The sequence below is a fragment of the Vanellus vanellus genome, assembly GCF_965231255.1.
Source record: "Vanellus vanellus genome assembly, chromosome: 19".
Classification (NCBI taxonomy): domain Eukaryota; kingdom Metazoa; phylum Chordata; class Aves; order Charadriiformes; family Charadriidae; genus Vanellus; species Vanellus vanellus.
The window spans coordinates 12399295-12422472 of record NC_138924.1 but is presented as its reverse complement, the minus strand read 5'-3'; the positions used below and the strand labels follow the sequence as shown (position 1 = coordinate 12422472).

At 50.8% G+C, this 23178-nt stretch overlaps 1 protein-coding gene across 1 annotated transcript in view; it reads left to right on the top strand.

The window, feature by feature from the left end:
• MNT (MAX network transcriptional repressor) overlaps positions 1-23178 on the top strand; it is a 45729-nt gene that overhangs the window by 14784 nt on the left and 7767 nt on the right. Inside the window, exons 2-4 of the mRNA XM_082492888.1 lie at positions 2351-2927; positions 5964-6005; positions 6742-6853. Of these exons, the coding sequence (XP_082349014.1) occupies positions 2351-2927; positions 5964-6005; positions 6742-6853 (731 nt within the window). The remainder of the gene's footprint in view (positions 1-2350; positions 2928-5963; positions 6006-6741; positions 6854-23178) is intronic.

Below are 23178 nucleotides of genomic sequence, written 5' to 3'. Positions count from 1 at the left end.
TGGGTGCTTCACCCCGTTCCTGGTCTCATAAGGTGTGTGTGTTCTGCTCTTGATGGAGCTGAGAATTGCACTAGGGCTGCTAAGGTTTGTAAGGTTTGAAGTCTCCCTCCTTCCCCCCTCCCCTGGGCGTCTCTTTGGCACTTCGGCCACCTCCACCCATGTGTCTCGGGCGCTCTGTGCAGGTCTGGTGTGGCTCTGCATGGAGCTCTTCAGGCAACCAGCGAGCAGAGTTGGGCCAAAGGGCTTTAATGAAGGTTGGAGGAGATACGACATATGCTGTAGAAATCCTGGGCCGAAGGGAACTGCGGGAAACCACGTCGTCTGTGAATCGTGGCCAGTGATGCTGTGCAGTCACATGTACCAAAGGTCATTCAGAATCAGGAGTAAAAGTTTTGTTCCCTGTTTTGCTCTCTCTTGCTTTTGCAATACATCCCTCAAAATCGAAATCTGGGTGAGACAGTGCCCAAGCAGCGGCAGTGCCCCTCGGGTGGTGTGTGAAGACTGGGGGGGAACCTTTTTCCCCTTGTTCCACTTGTATTTAATATAGCTGCTTCTTGAAGATAACTGGGGATTTGAGCATAAACTGGTAATTCCAGGTTGCAGTACACATGATTTTGCATCAAATTTCCTAAATACACACTCCGACTTGAGCGTTTAGGTCAAGCCCAAGCTTCTCCTGTGGACAGGCTCTTTCAGGATGTTTCTTAGAGCTTCCTCTGAATTACCCGATATTGGCCACTGAATAAGACAGGATACCACACTGTACGCGTCCTTTCTCTGATCCTGTGCTTGATGAAACAAGGGTTTATTTTCCAAATACTTGTATATTACTATGAAGAAGTTATAGCTCCAAGTATGCTGTTGATGCAGCATTTTTTGTTGCAGCTCCTTGGAGGCTGTCAGGAGTGGGATCCGCTGAGCTTCATGGGCAGCGGGTTTGGAGGTCCTCGGTCAAGGCTGTGAGATGTCTAGGTGGCAGGGCTGCTGGCGCCACAGGACTTGTGTAAATAAATTTCATTTGTGCTTTGTTCACACAATTAAAGCCGGAGACCTGGATCGCATTTAATGAGGTTTATTTTGCTAGTCGGGCCACACGGATTTCATTTACTTTGCCTAGTGTTCTGAAAACATATAGGAACACATGCACACCAAAGCTAAGTTCAAGAACTTGAATAAAATCCACAGCAGTAGAGAAGTGCCCTGAGAGGTTTGTATCAGTGTAAAGTCCATTAAGCTAAAATTTACACTTGATAGTATAAAATATAAGGTATTTTAACCTAAGGCCCCTGCCCTGCCCAACCAGCTGCGGTCCTGCGGCTGCTGTTTCTCTCTTGGCCGTTGGGTGTCCTGGGCAGTGCTGGGAACGGGACACAGGACGTGAGGTTTCCCCGTCTCCTGCACGTGGGCTCCAGTTTAGGAGGTGAATCTGAAATGCATGTTTTTTTTCCTGGGATGCTGTTAGTCTCTGGGCTTGTCCGTACCTCCCTGGAAGAGAATGTCAGTACTGTCCTGGGGCTGACTTGGGGCCGGGGCAGACTCCTTGGTGAAATGCTCAATAGCTCTTTGCCAATTTAAAAATGGAAAAGGAAGAATTTAAAACATTTTGTTGTGGATTGATTTCTTCTGTGGTACAGCAGAGCGCAGCGATGTGTTTAGATACAGACACGAGCAGGGAGGGCTTTGGGAAGGTGGTGTACAAGTAGCCATCGCTGGGGCTGCTGAGCCCATCCCTGCGGGCTTGCGCAAGGGCAAGCGGGGACTGATCCTGCACCTACACCACATCCCTCCAAGGAGCGGGCACAGGCTCTCGGCCAGGTCCTGCCACAGCTCTGGAAGGTCCATTAATCTCGTTCAGCTCAGTAATGTTTGCCGTTGACAGAAGGGCCTTGCGATTTGTGGGTTTGGACCTTGGGAGTGGGAAGTGACTGGGTGAGGGCATTTCTCTCCACATCGGGCTGCGATGGGAAGGAGGTTGGTTGGAGGTGTCTTGCTTGTCATCTGCTGCCATGATCGTAGCGTCCCCGGAGACGTGAGGGTTGCTGCAAACGGCGGAGGTGACTTGGTCTGGAGCGCTGAATGCAGGGGCAGCACATGGTTTATATTTTAACAGTCTGTGCTGAAGTGAAAGGGCAAAGAGTGGAAGGTGCAACATGGCTGGGACATGGGACGGATCTCCAGGGGCACGGGTCCTGCCGTGGGCTCGGGGCGTTCCGTGTGCCAGGCTGCATTACCCCCAAGGCCTCCATTTCCCTCTCGGAAAGGCCGGTGGCTGTCACCAGCCTGGTTAGAGGCCCGTGGCTGGGGAGGGTCAGGGAAGTGCCATTAATCACTGTTGGTGTTTCTCTTTCAGAGGAGAATGAGAAGCACGAGAAGCTCCGCCTGGAGAGGGAGCAGGAGCAGAAGAAGGCCGGCAAGACCAGCGCGCCACGGGCGAACAGTGCCGTTCCCCCGGAGGAGCCCCGGAGCGAACTGCTGGTGCCCATCTCCCCCCCGGCCCCGGCCCCCCCGCCGCCCCCACCCCTGGTAGCCCCCATTTCGGTCATTCCCATCCCTGTTGTCACCAGCCCCCCCCAGCAAGCAGCCCAGACCACCCTGTCCCCGCCGCTCGTACAACGCCACCAGCCCCTCGTAAGCACTCCCAGTGTCACTAAAGAAGCATCTTCGGTCGCGCCAGTCATCCAGAGGCCGCCAGGTCCGCTTCTGCCGGACGGGAAAGCTGCTACACCCCCCTCGGGCAGCCCGAAGCAGCTCCAGCATTATGCGGCGCCGGTCCTGGCCATCTCCCAGCACCATGTGGTCCAGCAGCCCATCCAGCCCCAGCCGCAGCAGCCCCTGCAGCACCCGGGAGCGCCCCCGCAGCTCGGTGCTCTCAAGCTGGCTCCGGCAGAAGACGCCAAACCAAACGAGCAGAAGAAGAGACCTGGAGGGTGAGTGCCCCTTGTGTGTGGAGGCTTCTCAGAGGGACCAGACAAAAACGATGCCGAAAGCTGCATCGACCTGGAGCGGCTACTGCTTTTGCAAAGAGTTGTCAGACCAGAAACACCAAGATCCGTGGATGTTTGGATGTCTGATTTTTTGATAGCAGGGTTTCTTAGCTTGATGGTTTTTGTTCCCCTCCCCTCCCCCGACTACACACTGTAGGATTCTGTACAAGGATTTCTTTTTCTAAGCCAGAACTGTCTTAGGAAGCAAGTCCCAGCACTGCCTGTCTGATCTCAGGTGGCATCTGGTATTATGCTTGGCAAAAGATCTCTGCTTATACTGGTCAGGGAAGTCATGCAGCAGTGCTGCTTGCAGGAACTTTCTTGAAAACTGGGATGTGATCTGGGAGGTTTTGTTTCCCAGGACAGAGATCACCTTAGCTGCTGTTTCCATTTCTTAGTGCTGTAAGTGCTAAGGGCCTCCTGCTTGTTCAGAGCTCCTGCAGCTGGAAGGAACTGAAGGCTGATTAATCTGTCCCCACCCTTGGACAGGACTTGTGACTCTGATGTTGCTCCAGGTTAGTGTTTGTCTAACTTGTTCTTAAGGACTTTGTCTGGTGGAGACTCTGTCTTCTCCTTAGGTGGTTGTTTCCAGACCACAGTATCCTAATGCGTAGTCTGGTATTATTTCTTGTGGAATGGGAGAACAAATTGTTCCCTTCTTTGCAGCAGACTTTTACCTGTTTCCCTTGGCCCCTCCGTCTTCCTTCCTGCAGGATAAATGGACTGGATCTGTTCAGTTTTCCCTCCTGGCCGTGTTGCCTGGACCTCTGACCATTCTCCCCACTGCCTGCAGCTGGCAGGTAACTGCTGGCAGTGGTGGTTAAAATGGCATGCGGATCCAGCAGAGGTTGGGTGGACAGTCGCTGTGTGTGTCTCGCCTCTTCAGCGCAATAAGGCAAACGTGCCCCTGGTTTCAGGGCAGGGGTGGGGGTCTGGGTAGGATTCAGAGGAGATGCTGCCAGACGAAATGCCGGCTGGAGTCCCGCTCCTGCCGTGTGGCGTAGCGGCGGCAGCCTTGTCCCGCTCCAGCTTGGCTCAGGCTGCCATGCTGAGGTAGACCCAGCAGAGCTGGAGGCACTGCTAGTCACTCTGGTTCACCCAGCCTAAACAAGTGCCAGCAGAGGAGACAGACAGAATGCGGTCCTTCCCGGGGTGGGGACCTGCTCGGGAGAAACGTGTTGGCCAGGTCAAGATCTGGCCTTGCTTTTTGCTCCCTCCTGGATGGAGCTCAGTACTTTGAATCTATCAGAGGGTCAGGACGTGGCAGTTCACTTTCTTTTTCCCGTGTCCTCTGGTCCTTGCGGCAGTTGCTCTGAGCTGTAATGCAGAACCGCTGTAACCCAGTTGTGAGAGGAGCACGAGCGCGGCGCTGGGAATTAGCACTGGCCTTCCCTGTGAACAGCCTCCGTGCAAGGAGTGGTAGTTTTGTTATTGTCTCGTGGGGGCAGGAAGAGATGTAAGATACAGTGGACAAAAAAAGGGTTCATAGTGTCTTTTGGGATGTAGAGATCCCAAAATGCATAGAAGGAAACAGCGAAAGTAATGTAGATAAGAATTTGTAAAGATAATGGCCTCTGTAAAATGCCAATATAATTCCTCTAAGATAGACTGTGATCTTTAGAGCTTGTCTAGAAAATGCAGAGCTGCAGAAACGATAAGTGTATTTGTGGTTTAATCAAGCGGGCCCGTCGCTGTCGTTGTCATGTGGGTTCAGGTGGTGTAGAGGGGACTTCCAGTGGCAGGGGATACTGGCGAAGGCTGCGGGGAGTTTTGCTGTCCGAGCAGCAGCTCTGCGGGCAGCAGGCGGTGGGGTGGCTGTGGCTGCATCAGCAAACTGCTCCCGTACCGTCAGCTGAGCTTTGCTCCTGGGAAGTTGGGAGGGCTGTTATCCCAGTGCAAATGCAGCATCACCGCTGTGTCTGTGCCCACAGTCAGAGTGTTTTCCGTGCAGGATTTCTAGAGTTCTTGGCATAGACACACCAGAAAACTACCTGTCTGATGCTGAGCGAGTTGCGAAGGTTTCCTGAAGTGCATTTTGATGGGGTACCCCAAGGTGCATGCTCCTTGTCTCCCCAGAATTACTCCTTTACACGTAAGCTCGGAAAATGTTTTTTTCAGCTTGCAAATGTTTCATGGGAAAAGGCTGTCATGTTTTTTTAAACACCTGAATGTTTATTAAATATTAACATTCTTTCTGAAATGCTCACCTCAATGTGGGTGTATTTTCAGCCAAAGGCAAATAATTACTTTGCATAGTGCACAGAAGAGATTTGAAATCTCCACATGTCTACTAATGCACTTTATCATCGCGGTAGCAGAAAACTAAGATAACATGAATTTGGTTGGCCTTTCCTAGAAGTATTCCTGTGATTTGGAGGGTAGGGACAGACCAGAACCCTAAAAACCAGAAGCTCACCCTGGTTCTTCCTTTAGCAGTGACTGGAGGATTCCTGGATTACTTCATTCCATATTTATGCTCAGCTGTGTTATTTCAGGCACAGTGAAAAACTAAAGCAGTTTGAAGTATGTCTGCCAAGTCCCGTACACTTTAATTTGAAACTGCATAAATCTCACCCCACTGGAGTGTAGGCATAGTTCAGAAATGGGTCAGAATCTGGGCTATCTGGTACTGTATAAATACGTACAATTCATACTTTGTGTCTTTCCCTGTTAGTGATAGTAGCTGTGTCTCTGTACATACACACACATCACACTCCTGCCTCTTTGTATCTTGTGTGCAGTATATGCATAATGCTTATCCCCTCTAATATGCATGCAAAGTGTGGATTTTATCTTGATACAGTATAGGTAGAAACATATACACAACTAGCATTAAAACAGCGGTATCTGAACACCTTAAATTGCTATTTAATATTTACCTCTCTGTCCTAGACACACAGACACTGCTGAAAGTACAGGTTGAATGGCAGTAGTTTTAAACCTGACACTGAGTTTATCTTTGTTCTGTTTGGGTTACAGGGTTGGGACCAGGGAAGTACATAATAAATTGGAGAAGAACAGGTGCGTAGAAAGCCAGGGGTTTGGTTTCTTATTGTAACTCCCCTTCCTTTTTTTTGGTTTTTTTTTTTTTTTTCTGCCTATAGTGTGTTAATATTTGTTTGGCTTTGGTGGATTTTTGTTTGTTTGGGCTTTTTTTAACAAATAACCTGACCAAAATTCTTAGTGATTTTTACTGAATCTTGCAATATTGCTTTGCTTTCTTATAGCTCAATTCTGCATCTCTTGCTTCCCAGAATGTTTTATTTAACTGCATAATTGCGTTACAATAACCCTGCAGAGCCCTGATCCCGCAAAGTAAATCTCCACGTGCATAACGGTGTAACTTCTCTTTTGATTTAAAGTAATAAACTAGCCAAGGTCAGGGGCCGGTGTATAGTGTGAATACAGAACAAAGACCAGTTCCTGATCCAAAACTCTTAGAAGTCTAACTAGCTAAGTCGAAAACACGGTGAAAGTGGAAACTGCAGCACAGGGAGATGAGATATTGAATTTAAGATTGCACAACAGTTTGTTAACGAAGCTAGGACTGGAATCCAGGCATTACAAGCCACAGCCCCGTAGTCTTTCTGCTGGATTGAGCTGGTTCCGTTGTAAGCATGCAGGTAGTCCCAGTGACTGCTATGCACATGTGTAAGTGCTTTGCTGGATTAAGGCCCAAATTAAGCTCTGGCCCTCTGCTAAACTGATTGCTGGTGTGTGCTCCCACAAGCTGACAAACCACCTGTGTTTTCTTTAGACGTGCACATTTGAAAGAATGCTTTGAGACATTAAAACGCAACATCCCCAATGTAGATGACAAGAAGACCTCAAACCTCAGCGTCCTAAGGAGTGCCTTGCGATACATCCAGGTATGTATAGCGTTCGGGTGACTGTCGGCTGTCATTGTATGGCACTTTATCTACTGAAACAGGAGAACAGTGCTGTCTTTGCTTAAACCTCTAGCGCAAAGGAAAAAGGGGAGAGGAAAACTTACATTCCACCTTTTCCTCCCATGCAAGTCTAGTCCTTTATAAACTCCAGATTTCCAGCGTATTTGGATCCTTGAGGATCACTTGCTTCATGCGGTCTCCTTATACTAGACGTTCCTAGTTAACTGCAAGTCATCCGTACCAGTGATGGTGACGCAGTTAAGGTGACTTTCACCTTCTTGAGCAGTTAATTCAGATGATCTTAAAAAGGGGCATCCGCACTATATAAACTTAAGCTGCTCCTTTTTGGACTAAGGTGAATTTTAATCCATAGGTGTTGGTGGAATGTTTGCTTAACCAAAACAGATTGACTTCCACAGAGGTTTTGAACGTCTCAAATTTTTGATGAGACAGAGATGTAAGTACAGGTCCTTTGCTTGGAGGTAGGGAAGGACTGGAATTTGGGGTTGCAGTTTGGAGCTCTCGGTGGAGGGGGTACCAAGAATGAGTCTGGGAGAAAGTAAAGATAAAATTCGGTTGTGGTGTTTGCAAGTTGAGTGAAGTAAGTGTTAAGTGTTTGCTTATTGTTGTTTATCTCATATTTGACACTGTCAGCAGTTTTGTCAACGTTGTGCATTGATTTGTTGTTATCAAGCGTGTTTTCCATATTTAATATTTGTAAAAGTGGTTAATGGTAGCACAAAAGAAGTTCTCAGAGATGTCCTCTGTGACTGTGAAATCAATAGCATGTAATGCAATTAAAATTCATGAGGAAAATGGAAGAGTTGCTAAATTTATAGCGCAAATGAAGCGAGCGAATAGACCTCATACATTTTGGCTGGAATAAAGGGTGCTGAGAACTGTTAACAATGGGCTTTTCCACAGCAAAGCGTCCTCTTTTTTCCTCACTTTCTTCCCATTTTCCTTCGTCTCTCTCAAATACCATTTCATTCCTATGTTCAGAAGTACTGGAGGTTGACTACTTGCGCCTGCTTTACTTTGGAAAGTCAGTAATTACTCATAACCTCTCAGAATTAGACCAGCTCAGGCCTTCTCATTAGTCTTTGCCGGTGACTTCTCTTGCAGAGCCTTTGGTTGGGGCAGATTCTAACAGTACCCAGCCACCGGAGGATAGCAAACAAAAGGAAAAAAAAAGTCCATGTTGCTTAAAAAGGTCATTTTTGGAGATGTGGTTGTATTGCAGCCTAATGGGCATTAGAAAAGATCTGAGCCTTTCATTTGATTTCAGGCAGGCTGGTGTCGGTAGAGGTGAGCTTCCATTAGCAGTGAGGGAGAGCGGTGTGATCACCCGCTCTGGCGTTCGGCAGTTGAGTGTGGAGTCGGGATGTCACGAAGGGGGCTGTTTCTGGCGTGGTGGCTGACGCTCTATGAATATTGATGCAGGTGTAGACCTATCCGTGAGCAGGCTCTGCTCTCCAGCAGCGTTTTTATTCTGTGCTTTTGGAAGACAGCTTAAAATCCTCTTCGAGGATGTCGGTGGGGATGGCTGATTCTTCCTCTCCCTCTTCTCGGGATCCGCTGTGAAATGCTTTGGGGCTTAGACGCAGTGCAGCTTTGTGCTACCTACAGGCATGTGTACCAACTTCTCCGTAAATTGCTAGGAATTAAACTCTCATCATGTCCTATTAGGAAGTGTAAACTAGCTTTGTGATGGTCCAGAAAAGGTGTTCACAGATTCAGAACCGCGTTTTCTTTCCTTTAAGTTTCTGCCACTTGGAGGCCATTTCAGTGCCGCCTCTGCATGGCTTTTCCCGGCATGGATCCATTCCATGGATCCATGGAGATCCTTGGGAGCTGACCTCTTCTCCCTGGCGACAAGTGATAGGACAAGAGGAAATGGGTTCAAGTTATGTCAGGGCAGGTTTAGATTAGATGTTAGGAAGCATTTTTTCACTGAAAGGGTTATTAAACATTGGAATAAGCTGCCCAGAGAGGTGGTGGATTCACCATCCCTGGAGGTGTTTAAGAAAAGGGTAGATGAGGTGCTTAGGGACATGGTTTAGGAGTGGTGGTGTTTTTATCAGGGTAGGTTAATGGTTGGACTTGATGATCTTAAAGGTCCCTTCCAACCTCACTGATTCTATGATTCTATGATTCCGGGGGTTGGAACGGCTGGGATCAGGTCTGTTGCTGCGACCGCCCTGGTGTGCCTGCGCTGGTCCGTGTGCTCACGGTCTGGGGCTGAAGGGGGTCTCGGGGTGGTGTAATTGCAGTGTATTCAGTCACTCAGTGAAGTGAAAGTGCAGAAGTTCTGACGGTTAACATCACAATATTTGCGTCATGGTTTTGGGGACCGTAATGCCGGAGGTCGCTGTACCTGCACAGCTCTGGTTTAGGTGCTGTGCTGCCCGCATGCACCACAGACGCCGTGGATTGCGGGCGGAACCGCTGTGGTGACTCCTCTCCGGTTTGCGGTGCCAGTGGCAGTGTCTCAGGGACTCGCCAGGCGCCCGCGTTCCCTCCGGCCCAGTGTCGGGGAGCGCACAGGGCGCAGCCCTCCGCTTCTCCCAGCAGCTTCAGCACAGAGAAATTGAACTCTTTTGTCCAAACGTTTCTCCTGTTCACATGTCTCTCCACCTTCCCACTGGCGGGTGGCCTTAACGGAGCTGGTTTGGTGGTGGGCACACGGGGCCCGGGCGCCGCAGGAGCCCAGCGCTGAGCCGGCGGGGAGGGGGTGCGGGGGCAGCCGGCCAAGGCGCCGGAGGGGCGCGGGAGGTGTGCGCAGGAGCAAAGCCCCAGTACGGGCCCGAGGCCGCGAGCACAGCGCCAGCTCCCCGGCCTGCACTCTGCCTGGAGCGCTGCCCCGTCACCCGTGGCTGCCCCAGGGCGGCCGCAGCTCTGGGACTGGGCCAGCCCGCGCACTGCTGGGCCCGTCCGTCTGTCCGTCCGTCCGCTGGGCTGGCGCCGGCAGAGGGGAGGAGGCGGGTTGGTCAGCCAGCCTGCGGCTGGGCGATTGCCTGCCATGGCAGCCAAGGTCACGGTGACCTCCTGGCTGCCTGCCGTCCCCTCCGGCCGGGAGCTCCCATGCCAGCGTCCACCTCCACGTGTGCAGTGAGCACATGGCGGGCTGGTGGCTGTGCCCAGTCCAGCACCGGCAGCGTGGCCGGCTGGCCACCCCGCAGGCGGTGGACAAGGCACGGCTGTGCCGCTTGTGTCACCTCCTCACTGGCGCAGGCTGCTGGTCACGGCGCCTCGCTGCCTCCTCCTCCTCACGCAGGTGGCGGGAGCATCGCTGGCAGCGGCTCGCTCGAGTTCGTGTGGGGCAGGGAGTGTCCCGAAAGCAGAGCGTTTTCCTTGGCAGTGGCTTTGCTGTGGGTCTGCGCCCACAGCATGGGATGCGGTTGCACTAAAAGTTTGAGCACTGTGATTATTGGCCTGAAAAAAATGAGTATGAATAATCTGATTTGAATTGTCAGAGTTCAAAATTAAATATTCTTTTTTTTTAATTCAGCTTGATTTTAGCTTCATTCTGCCTCAACAAAAATGACGTGCATCAGTGTGGGGATGGGATGAACTGCCTGCAGATGACGCTGGCCTCCCTCCGGGGCTACAGGGAGCGTAGGTGGGACTGCGCACTGGGCTGGGACACCTCTTGCCAGCTCAGGCAGGGTGAGATGGACCGCAGCCTGATCTGCAGACAGGAGCAGAGTTGGTCATGATTACAAGAAAAAACAGAAGAAACTTTGCCGTCTTGGCAGCAAATCCTGCACCAGACTCGGTGGGTTTCACCGGACAGGCTTGGTGCGTACCTTCACTCCTGCAAAGAGAACAGGGGAATTGCACAAAGGAGATATAAAAGTAAAACCTCTTGCTCTTAAAATAATAAAGTAATTTTTCATTAAAGGGGAAAAAAACACCAAAAACCCAAACGCAACTGAACCATGCAGAGGAGGCGTGCGGTGTGCCGGCCCCGAGGCTCTGCATAGCCGAGGATCTGTGCCCGCAGGAGTATGACAGTGCGCTCGCTGCTGCAGCCTCTCTTCCTGCAAAAGCCTTTCTCCCCGTTCCAGCTGGAACTTCTTTGAAACAGGCTGTTTGTTTCCTTGGCTGGATTTAAATATTTGTATCTGCATCAAATCAGATAAGTCAGAAAGTTAAATTCCGAACTTCCCATGGAGCTGTCATTTTAATTTATCCTTAAGAGTTGGGCTTGTGCTCTGCAACAGTAAATTAGAAACTCTGCAATTAAACACACTGTTGCACAAAGGAAATTAGGCTGAACGCAGCTGGAAGTTAATAATCCTTTTAAATGGTGATTCAGTTCTAGGCGGTGTAGGCTGTTGTGCTCTGGGCTGAGGGAGTTGTCCCCGTGGTCACGGCGGCGGGGTGGGCTCCGGTCCCAGCGGCAGAGCCTGCCATGAAGCCCATTTGTGACGCGGGCCACCTCGCCCTCATTCTTCTCTTTCCTCCCTGCAAAACATGAGTGAAAATGCTGGAGGCCTCCGGAAAGTTTCTAAGATGCATGAAGTGACGTGGAAAAAGAATGCAGTGGGAGGAAAATGCTGTTTGGCTTGGAGAGAGCAGAGCCGCGTCTCCTCGGCTGAGCGAGGCCAGCACCGGCCGCCGGAGCAGCGTCCCCAGCCGAGAGCAGGCAGGACAAGCCCGGCGTCTCACCGGAGAGCCACGCTGCGAGAGGGAATTGCACCGCGCTTCACTTGCGCTGGGGCCGGTGCTGCCGGGGCGGCCAGCGAGCGGAGCTGCGCAGGAGGCGTCGGACGCTTCGTCGCCAGGACGTCCGTGCAGCTGGGTGTTCCGATTTGAGTCTCTTCAGAGGATTCCTTGCCCACTAGGAAATGTTGTAATCATCTTAGTTGGAAGCTAATTGAAGCCCTTAAGCAAGACTGTTTTCTCTACTATGTTCTCAAACTGTGCCTGTCGCTATGGTACCTGAACACCTTCCAGTTTCGGGGGTTATTTTCTATTCATATTTAGTGTCAGATGACATCCAGGCGATTTGCTCACCGGGTGACATTGGGACAGCCAAAACGAGACGGCTGGTGAGTGGCGCAGCCGCAGCCTGGCAGACCACGGATCACACCGCTGGTCCTGCTTGTTTGCCAGTTTCCCCACCACAACCAGAGTCAAATGCTGAGTAAATAATAATGTGCTTACAAAATGATAGACAAAGCTGAGCTTCCCAGGGCGTGCAAGAGGCAAAGCGTAAAATCCTTTGAAGTTTGTGAAGCAGGGCGCCGCGGTGATCCAAACTGCTGTGCGTGCTGCTCGGATGCTCACAGAAGCGCTGGGGTGTTCTGAGATGATAGATGTTGGGTCTTAGTCCTGCAGAGGAGTATTTGCTCTGCTTAAGAAATTGACTTTGCTTGCAAATTCATAGGAGTCATTTACCAGTCCTCCTTGCCGCTTGTAGCATTACAGAGAGAAGATAGCTGTGATGAACTTAGCGCAAACCGGTCACGTTCTAAATTGTTTATTGCCTCAGGAAGGGGAGAATTTCCTTCTGCCCCAGGAGCTCGGGCTGGCGTTGTACCCCACGTCCCGCGGACTTGGTGGGTGTTGGAGCAAGGCCACTGAGCGACGCTAGCTGAAAACTTGCCTCTTGGGCCATGCCTGTAGTCCTCCAGGGAAGCACCCAGATAAATTTTTGTTGAAAACCAATCTTTGGATTTTTCTGCTTGTATGTGCATAGAGAAATGTATAAAGGAGTGGCAAAGCGTTTAAAAGTCACAAGACCGCTTGTGTGAACAGGCTGTGGGCCTCTTGCTGTCACTTGGGCTGTAGACCAGCTAGCCAGAGAGGTGTTGTACCAAAGGAAAACAGTCTCTATGTTCATGATGGAAATCTTCTCCCAAGGCCGGGGCAGGTGCGGGGCTGCAGCTCCCTCCCGGCACCTCGCAGTTCCCGTGGTCTGATGCCTTTCTCGGGAGCTAAAAAAAAGCATTCACGCTAAAAAAAAATCATGGTGTACTAGACTCAAGGTAATTGGCATCTCTTGAGGTTCCCAAGTAAATTACTGCATTGTTCGTTTTGAGGGAAGTGTGCCTAATTTCCTTGTCTGATTACAAACATGGGCTTCCTCAGCCCAACGGGCTTCCCGTGGCCGAGCTGTGGCCTCAGCCGACCCACGGGCCGGGTCGCTGTGGCCCAGATGGACGTTATTTTCCTTTGTCAGATGTAACTTCTTTAGACTGAAGTTAAAGCAAGGACAGAAGTTCACAGGTCTCAGATCACTGTCAGATGGAAAGAAAAATAGTAGTTCAGCAAACTCAACCCACAGGTGCGGGTGCGAAGTAGACATTAAGGGAGAAGTGATTATCTGAGGCGGGAGAATGTACTCGATCCCTTCATAAACAAAACCCGTAATCCTGCAGGAGAGGACGTGTCAACATCGGTCATTGTGCTTCGATGCAGGAGACTGGTTCAGTTTTTCACCGTTAGCAGGGTGGTTATTTTGCCTTCCCTTGTGCCGGCTCGCTCCTTTGTCACCGCTGTCGGTGACAGCCTGAGCTCCTCTGCCACCTCTCCTGTTGTGTGCCGTGTTCTCCACAGGCACGCACCACGCGGGGAGCACGGGATGCTGCGTAAGGCAAACGATAAATTACAGAGCTGATTCCTGACCTCCTGCCTGCAGTACAAATCCATCGTGAACTGATTTACCTGCGCTCATCAGTAATGCTAATTGTTTATATGAGATGTTTAAATTGTTTATTCTCGGCTAGTCTCTTCTGGCTTTTCAGGCTGCCTGAGGCAACGTGCTGTGCACCTAAAAATGGTGCAGTTTCCCATTTATGACAATAACCAACAGAATTTGACTCCTTCAAGGGCAGAATGTATACAAAGTACTGTCCAAGGATGCCTAAATAGTGCATGTGAAAAATCCTTTGTGCTGTCCGTTTTAAGCTGATCTTGTGGACACGTGAACAGACCAGTATGTTTTCACGTTTGTTAAATTTTCCTGTTAATAACCACAGCATCTCTTCTTCTTTTCGTTTGGTTTTATTCATTGCTCACTTCATCAGTGCCTGAACACAGCAATTCATCCCTGTCTGGTGTAGAGGACCAGAACAAGACCAGTGGATTTTTGAAGTCCCGTGGTAATGCTGGAGTTAGGGTCTCGGTGTCACACAGGTAAAGGGGGACACCACAGCCACACCGGTTCCTGGTGGAGACAGGCGCTGTACACAGAGAGAAACTCCGCTCCGCTGATGTGAGCTTTTGGTCTTGTATAAAGCAGAGAGCTCATTTACATTCAAGCACTGCAGTAGCTGGATTATTGATCAAAATGCATAAGCCAAACTATGCTGAATCCAATTAAGTTCCTCACCTTGACGAGTGTAGCTGTAACTGTTATTTTTTTATTCTGTGCCAGCTACTAGGTGCATGTACTTGTCTTCTGTAAAACTTGCCTAGTAAGAACTGGGTCTGTTAGTGCTTTCAGTGCCTCCTTCATGTGAGCAGCACTCACATGCCAAGCAGTGCTTCTTCGTGTTGTTTACCTGACCTGATCAACTGATTCTATCTTGTCTAATTAGCCTGAATTTTGTTGCCAGTAATAAGGGCTTCCAGCACCAATAAGCTGTGGTCATGCAACATGGTGTCACCTGATTTCAGAAAGAGAGAAATAAGAGAAATAAGACCTTTAAAAAACAGTGTTTAGTAACGTAAAGCAAGTTGGAACCCGCTTAAAAATGCGATATGGTAAGAATTAGGATGTAGGGCTGATCTTCCACTGGGGTCAGCAGGAGTTGTTTGTGCACAGCAAGTGCAGGGTCTGATCCTGCCCTGAACAGAGTCACTGAAGAATTGATTTCAGCTTCAGAGGCAGGACAGCGGGCTGCATCGATACGGGAGATGGGGGCGCTCAACCCGGGAACCCAGGGGATGCTGAGAGAGCATCCAGTCCCTTGGCACTCCGCGTGCCCCTCGGAGCCAGACAGGCGTGTTCCGCGGTCAGGCATGTTCTCACGGCTTCCAGCACGTAGCCCGGAACGGTGCTTACCATGCGGTAGCGCTGGCAGCGTTTTCCCTTTGGGTGACTTGCACGGTCGTTGAGTGGAAGAAGCGTGGGATTCCCATCCTGAATCGGGGAGTTTGGTACTCGAGCTGGCGCATCCGCCAAAACTGCTGTGGCTCGTGAGATCCCCGGCTGCAGCATGGTCCGCCCGAGGGGAGGCCCCGTCCAGAGAGCAGCCAGCGGGTTTTGTTGGCAGGAGTGGCCACAAAACGTGTCACACAATAGAGCGTTTCAAAATGCCAAGTGTTTGAACCTTGTTGAGTGAGAGGAAGCTGTTTCTTAACCTTTGCCAAAAGGGATGGTGATTTATTTATTTTTTTTAACAGTGTCTCACTTGTGACATACCCGAGAATGTGGAAAGGGTAGACAGAATTCTAAATCCTGTATGTGCTTTTTTAATTGTTAGAGAATCTACATCTGTCATACTGCTGTCATTTAAGTGGTAGTTTAATGAAGCACTCAAGGTTGTGAAAACCAAAACAACCTGTGAGTGGAGCGCAGCGCGGGGCTCCGAAACGACGGCTGCGGTGCAGCCCATTTGGGTGCTGGCGCTACCGGAGAGCGGCACGGGAGGCGAGAGCGCACATGGTGTGACGAACGCGGTGACGAGCACAGCTTGGCTGCATGGGCTCTGTTTTATGTGTAACAGTGCAGAAGTCACCTACCTTTAAAACAAGGCAAAACCCCAGTGACATCGTAACGGCTTTGGTTTGTGTTTTGCTCTTCCCCAAGAGCCTGAGAGGGAGGAGGTGGGGGCCCCGTGGCACAAGTCACGAGGGTAGTTTGGATTCCTGTTCTTGTTAGCAGGAGCAAAGAGGTGTGGTGATACTCTTTAAAATTAGGGTGAAGGAGTTACCAACCTATTAAAATTACAAACAAATAATTGCAAGAAAACAATAGTCAGTGCGTGTTGAAGTGCAGCAGAATTCAGTCGGTGTTACGCAGCGCTTTGCGGTCGCAGATGCGGGTGGCAGCCTTGCCAGACACTGCCAACTCCAAAATAATAAATGAGGAGGATTTTGAAACTGTCGTACAGCAGCAGGAAGGTGGTATCGGCTTAATCTCCTGTTGTTGTGTCGGCTTTACTCTGATGTGATAGAAATGCTGATACAGAGTGCTTTGGAGGATGTGGAAATGCGTATAAGATTTTTACAAGACTCCTGGTCTCAGTTGTTATTTATCAGAGGTTAATAGTGACTCTGATCCCGCCTGTGCCTTGGACCTGCCCTGCCAATTGTTGTGGTTTTATCCCAACGCTTTTCTGTGTGCAGCTTCTTTCCTGCCCCTTTTCTCTCCCCTGTCACTGGGGAAGACCCGCGTGGGCCGCGGGGAGTTGGGTGACCCAGAGAGCCGTGGAGCTGCTTCCCCACGGGATGTTAACATGTGCATCCAATAAAGAAACCAGAAATAATGGATTTTTTTCTTTTCCAATTTCTTTTTCTTTTATCTGTCTTACCCATCTTTTATGTCCTTATGAGTTAAAATACTATATCAAGTTTACATTTAGACTGTCTCTTTCACTATGGAATTCTTACTATTTTCTTAAATCCCTCTCGGTGACCTACTCTTCATGCAGGGGCAGCCAGCGTAGCACCCATAGGAGAAAATACGGTCGACAGTCTGCTGGTGAGGGTGTCAGGTAGGGCCTGTTGGTCCAGTCCTGCTGAGATACGTCTTGATCTGAATAGCTGGGCTGCTCGGGTCATCTAGAGACAGCGTTTAGGGAAAACTATGTCTTTGAAAATTGTGGCTGTGGTCGAAAGAGGAAGGTAGACGGCAGGTGACCTGTTGTCCTGTACAAAGTAGGTGTGAGTTGGGTGCCATCTGTTGGGCAGGTACCTGATCATTCGCTGTATTTGCATTTCAGAAGACCAGGAACTAGCTCCATGAGGATGACTCTGCAGTTTCCTGCAGCATTAGAAAGAATAACTTTTATTTGGCTCCTCTTCCCAAAAGGCTGAGGTCTTTGAGAGGAAAGTATCTCTAAAAGAAGATTGATTTCATTCTGCAGACGTTCTGCAGTGACGTTGACGTTGCGCAGGTTGAGCGGGTTTGCAGAGAGCCGGTCAACTCTTGCAGTGTTCTGCTCTTTCGGAGTAGTGCGTGTCGTGATTCAGAGCTCATCGTCCCCAGCAGCTGGCACCTTCCCACCACTTCATATTTATGAATTTCATGGGACTTTACCTGCTCTGAGGCAGTGTCTCAGCCCAGCGGGGTGTGCTGTACCGTGCAGAGGAGCTTCAGCCCTGGGACCACCTTGGCGGGCAGCAGCGGGGGTCTGAGCGCTGGCGCGGTGCCGGCGCGGAGGGCGCCGCAGCGGCTCTGCCGGCCGGCACTGGCAGCGCTCAGCCCTCAGCACGGAGACAGAGATTTTCACTCGTGTGCACGGCTTCGATCGGTGGCCTCGCACAGGTGCCGGAGTCGGTTTGTATTTAACAACTGGGTTTTATATCCTCCCGCTGCTGCCGTGGCCATAACAATGAGGGAGGGAGGTGGAGGGAAATCCTCTGGTGACCCAGATCTGCTCCGTGGGCCGTAGGTGGAGCCGTCGGGATGTGAGTAACTGGCACTGACCTCCTTACGAGGACGGAGGAACAGGGCAGAGAGGTGGTGCGGGAGGATGGCATCCTTCTCCCAGTCACCAGGAGCTCAGCCTCCCAGACCCGCTGCCGTGGGGTGTGTGCGGTGCGGGGGGTGGTTCTGGCAGAGCTCCTCGTTGTTGGCACTATCATCACCTGCCAAAACTTCCCAGGAGAAGCCCTCACCTACCTGCTCCCCCGGGCAGCTGCTCAAAGCCTGGGCAACATTTGCGATCCGACGCGCAGCTCGCTGGCGCGCCTTGCCCGCTGGCTGGGCCAAATTTGTAGGAATACGAACAAAGGGAGCGCCGTACCCGGGACCCATCCAAAACTCCGCTTTGTCTCCCAGAGCGGCTGCTGTGAGATGCCTCCAAGAAAAATACAAGAATACCGCAGCAAGTAGATGTAGCGATAATGTGTCTCCACATTAATCTCCTCCTCATCTCCAGCAGCGAGAGGTCTGGCTGGAGCTCGGAGGCGTCACTGCTTGTTGCCCTCCAGAACAGCTCTGTACGTCCTCACGTGGGCTCAGGAAGGGCTTGCAAGGGTCCCGCATCCAGCAGTAGCGTCGTTAACAATAATTGCTCATTGAAACGCAGCATGCTTCATTTTTGCTTGCAGAAAGTTATTACAGTTGTACCAGAGATGCATTTCCCACACCAAACAAAATAATTTGTTTGGGATAATTTTCCAAATAAGAAACACCACAGTGTTTCGGGGTGTTTTGGGCATCCAGAATCCATTAGCATCATTGAAAATATCTCACTTATTTCCTGAATGACAAACGTTATTAAAAAAAAATTTAAAAAGGGAAACACACAACCAAACTTAACACCTGGTCATTGCAAATAATACTTTTTTAAAAAACCATTGGATTTCCCTTCACCTTGAAAGTCATATCAAGGAATAAAACAGATCTGTGAAACTGGTAGAAGCCAGCACGGTTTTGGTGATCGGCCCTGGGCACGGCTGTGCCTTTCCATGCTTTGTGTTTGCACTGTGTGTTCCAGTTGTTTGCTGCTTTTTTTGGGGGGGATGGGGGGGGGAATGTTCTGAGTTTATCCTTTGTCTGCCCAATTTGGATTCTTCCTACCCTCTACCCTGGAACTGTTTGTACTTTGTCCAGAGAGCGGTGCTCCAGGAGGCCGAGTCCTCTTGGATGTGCAAGACCGGTCCGATAGCCGTGTTTCAGCTGTGGTTTTGTTCTATAGAGATAATGGCCCAATGTCTTTTTTGTCAGGAGTCTTAAGTGCTAACAATGTGCAAATAATAGATGCGAATAACAATGCATGTTCTCATTTTCCCATGATTTCTCTGCTCCGGGCAGATTTCCTATGCTGCGCAGCATTTCTGTCTAGATACTCATCTCTTCCCCTGCAGCTAGGTTGAGCAGTGGTGGGCGCACAGAGATGCGCCGCTGCCAAGCCCCTGCCCGGCTCTCTTCTCCCCTACTGCCGAGAAGCCGGCGCAGCCTCTGCTGCAGGCGAGAGGCGGCCGTGCTCGCTGCGTGTGTGGCGAGGGTGAGGTCACCTCCCCGAGTGCGACGGCGCTCTCCGGCTGCGGTCCTGGCCCGGCGTTAAACGCGTGGAGGAGTGCGTGACGAGGCTGCTGGCAAAGGACCCGTTGGGTCTGCGAGACCTGCGGGCAGAGCTGCGCCCAGGCGTCACCTCGCACTGCGGATCGACACCTCTCCTTTGAAGGACCTGCAGGGTGCAGCCGTGGCCGGGATCAGATTGTCCTGCTGCAGGGTGCTGCTGGTGGTGTGTGGGATGGTCTCTTTCACCTTGCAAGTTTTATTTTGTTTTTGGCGCTGGTGCGAAGCGTGAGCTTTGAGAGCTTAGGGGGCTGAAGTCGGTGCACAACCGGTGGTAGCCTGGAGTCCTTGTTCTGCTCCTCCCCTCCCTCAACGCACAAGTTTCTCACGATGCACTGAGAGTGGGTCGCTGCAGGACCCCTGCCCACACGTCCCCCAGCGCTGCGCACTTCGCGTTAACACCTCAGAGCTTTGGGTCCAGCCAGTCGTGATCTTACACTGAGCCTGGGGAAAGCGGTGCCGTGACTCTGCACTGAGCAAAGGCTCGGGAGACCCCACGGAGAAGCTGCTGTAGGACAGACCATCCGGGGTTAGCAGCAGGTGGGTGATTGCCGTGGGGCGGTGTGCGTGGGAGAGCCGAGCGGCAGCACCGTCAGTCGCTGCGCTGGTACTGTTGTGCCAGAACCTGTATTTTCCCGTCGGTGGTACCAGGCTAGCGCGTCCGGTGCTGCTGCGGGATTTCATCTCTGAGAGCCAGACGAATGAAGCAGTTACCATGGAAACCGTGGCTTTGGTTCCCGTGGCAACCAGCCGGGGTTTCACACAAGCAGAAGGAGAGGTACCACTGTTGCCTCTGCTGATGGACGGATCCTGCCCGGTGCTGCCTGCTGCAGAGTGAGGAGCATCATCAGGAGCTCAGGTCCAGCAGGTCCCGGGTGCAGGAGCAGGTCCCGTCACCTCGGCTAGCGCAGGCGGCCGCTGCTGGTGTGCACGCTTGTTGCAGAGGCTGGGGACACTGGCCCGATGCCGGGGTGGGAACCGGCTTTTGGGGTTCGCCTTCGCCGCGGCAGGTTGGGTTGAGTTGAGGCAAGCGATTTCTCTAGGTGCTGGGCTTTAAACAAACTGCTCCTCACACCTGAAGAACTTTATAGAAAATTTAGCAAGGTTCAAAGCAGGAATGGCCAAATTGATATAAGTGATGCAAAACTCCAAAGTGCTACAGGAGATTGTGGCACCTCTGCCAACAGAGTCTTGGGGGCTTGGGCTGTTTGGGGACTGCAGGTTCCTCAGCGCCCCTCTGTCTCCTGATGTTTCTGGTTACAGCGTTTGTGGAGACGGGCTGGTGGACTAATGATGCTGTAGATATGCTGCAGCATGGCAGTCTCTGCAAAGATAAGATCCTTCTCTTAGGATTTAGCTTTTTTTCTCATTATATATGGGAACCAAAACCCCATACGGCAGTGGAAAGCCGGACCGGCTGAATGGCGTGGAGGTCCTGCAGGAGGGATTGCTGCTCGGGGACCTGCCCCGGCCCAGCAGCTCCTGGTTTGCTGCAGTGGCTGCGATCCCAATAGCAAAGAGTTAAAGAATCTGGTTCAAAATTGCAAATCACTTTCATGATTGCTCATTGATGAGGAATTTTTAATCAGTGAGCGCCATGTAATAGAACACAACAGCTGAAATATGCTTTTGGAAAAGCTCATAATTGAAAGTGTGTTTTTAAATTGCTAATATAATGTTTATAAGGGGAGCTGTTGAATAAGACCTTTTAAACCTCGCTAATGCCAACTACAGGGCTAGCATTATTCTTCAGGCAAGCACAGAGAAAGCATCGGGAGCATTATTTTCAATCTTGACACAAGAATAAGCAATTTAATTACAGCCAGCTATAAAACGGAAAATTCTTTCCAGTGACAAATGACTGTTGCTGCATAGTGACAACAGTAGTTTGCGTCTGGTTTGTTTACCAAATAACGGCAAGTGGGATGCACACAAGGACCAAACAGCAGCTCCGAAACAGGAGGAAGAATGGGCACAAAGGGGCGAAACATTACAACTGGTGTAGCATCGGGTGTTTGCTGTCGCTGCAGTTGTGCTGGTCCTGCTTTAATAATCCGTGTGGGTAAAGGCTGCTTTGAAGCTGACAGCTACGCGTAAAGGAGGAAAATCAGATACTCCCGGGGAGCAAAAGCAAGCCCAGGTACGGATGTTAATTTGGTCGCTGCTGTTTAAATAAAAGATGAAGGGACTCTTCACCACTGCCCTTGCTTCTTTCTCACCGTTTCCACCTGTGTACGTAGCAGCAGCCGCTCTGCGCTGGGGCGGGCCACAGCCAGCGCCGGGTCCCCGGCCCTTGGTCCTCTGCAGGCATTGCCCAGCAAAGGACTTCGCAGCTTCAGAATCAGGTGTGTTTTCCGTGGGACCACCCGTGTGCTTTCTGTTACACGCGTGCTGGAGTGTGTGGCTGTATGGTTAAAGTACCTTTCAAATACAACTCTCACGTTCAGCATTGTTCCTGCAGGGATGCCGATCCCTGCAGCAGACGATTACCGTGCACTTTATTTGCCCTCAGCTCCCTATTTCGCCTGTGGTTAGGAGTTAAGCGGTTAGGAGTTAAGCTGCAACAACTGTAAATGTTTGGAGCGAAATGATCAACTTGTTTTCACCGGAACCAGCAGCTGATTTGCAAAACTTCACAACTGTCAAAAGCCATGGGTGGATTCAGATGAAAACGAGGAAATCCATGGTTTCTTCCTGGGGTAGATCATCTTTCCCCCCATCAGGGTCGGGGTTCACTGGCTCTTTTAAGTGACGCTCTTGTGGAAATTTTTAAGTGCATAGAAGTGAAAAACAGATCAGTTTTAAAGTTGTGATTCTCAGTGTAGCTTCCTTACTCTCTGGAGTAAAAGTTGTCTGGGCAACCCAGGCTTCAGTTCCTTAATATTAAAAAAAGAAATCCTACAGTCATCGCTGCACGCGCATAAGCAGAAGAGTCTGTGCTGAAGCTTGTTGCTTGGAAAAGAGCAGTCTCGGGGAGGGGGGTGTGTGCGTCTGTTGAGCTGGCGGAAATCACGCTGCCGCCTCTCGTACGTGTGAGTTGTGCTCAGATCAAGTCTCACCGGCTTTGGGTCGTGAGTGCCCAACTGCTTTGCACGGAACAGAGAACCAAAACTGCCGATGGCTGCGCCTCCCCTTCTCCAGGGCTCTGCAGCTCCCAGCACCGGTCGGTCCCCACCGCTCTCTGAGGCAGGCGGGAAAAGAGAAACGCAGCTAACTTCAGTGACTTTCCACCATGAAGAAGCAGGATCAGTATTTCATGAACCAGGTTAGAGGCAGGAGTTCGCAGCAGGCAGCTGCAGGCGTGATCCCGTCTGTGTGCTGCTGCTCTGGTTAACACCGATGTGTGGGTGGCAGCGATGCCAGCTACGTGCAGAAGAAGGAAGGGGCGCTGGGTCTGCTCAGCAGCTCCGTGAGGTCCGTGTAGGCTTCCCAAACCTCAGCGTGGCACTGCGCACGGCGAGGGACCTGCGCACAGGGAGAGCGCGGGCAGTGGGAGCGCTCGCCCAGGCAGCAGGCTGTCCCTTGGCACAGATCTGGATGTGCACAGATCCTCATCCTCGCCTGGACTAAGTCTGTGACATAGCGTGCGTGAATCTAGACTCTGCGTAAAACTTGTAAAGCACATAACTGCCTATCAGGAGGAAACTCAACTGGATACTTTTTTTGTAATTGTTTCATGTTCAGATAATTCAAAGTCAGATAAACTTTGAGATCACACAGATTTCCATCTCTCCTAGCATCTCCCAGCCCCAAGTCGCAGCAGATCCAGAAGGGAGGAGGGCAGAGGGTTTTGACGACAACATTTGAAGTCTAGCTGTGAAGTCAGCCCGGGAATAGGGACTCCAAGCCTGGACACAATTGCCAGCCATGGGCTTCTGCTAGAAATGTTATTGAAATTTCACTCTCAGTTAGTTATTTTGTTGTATGTAGTTTTAGGGTCCCCTCTGCCCTTTTCAGCTCTAGCCTTGCGTGCCAGTTCTGTTGGAAGATAACAAAGGTTTGGGTTTGGTGAAAGGAGTGTCTGTGTGGCTAATTCTTATTTTAAAACTCTGACTTTTTTCCTTTTTTTTTTTTTTATATCACGTAGGATCTATTGTGA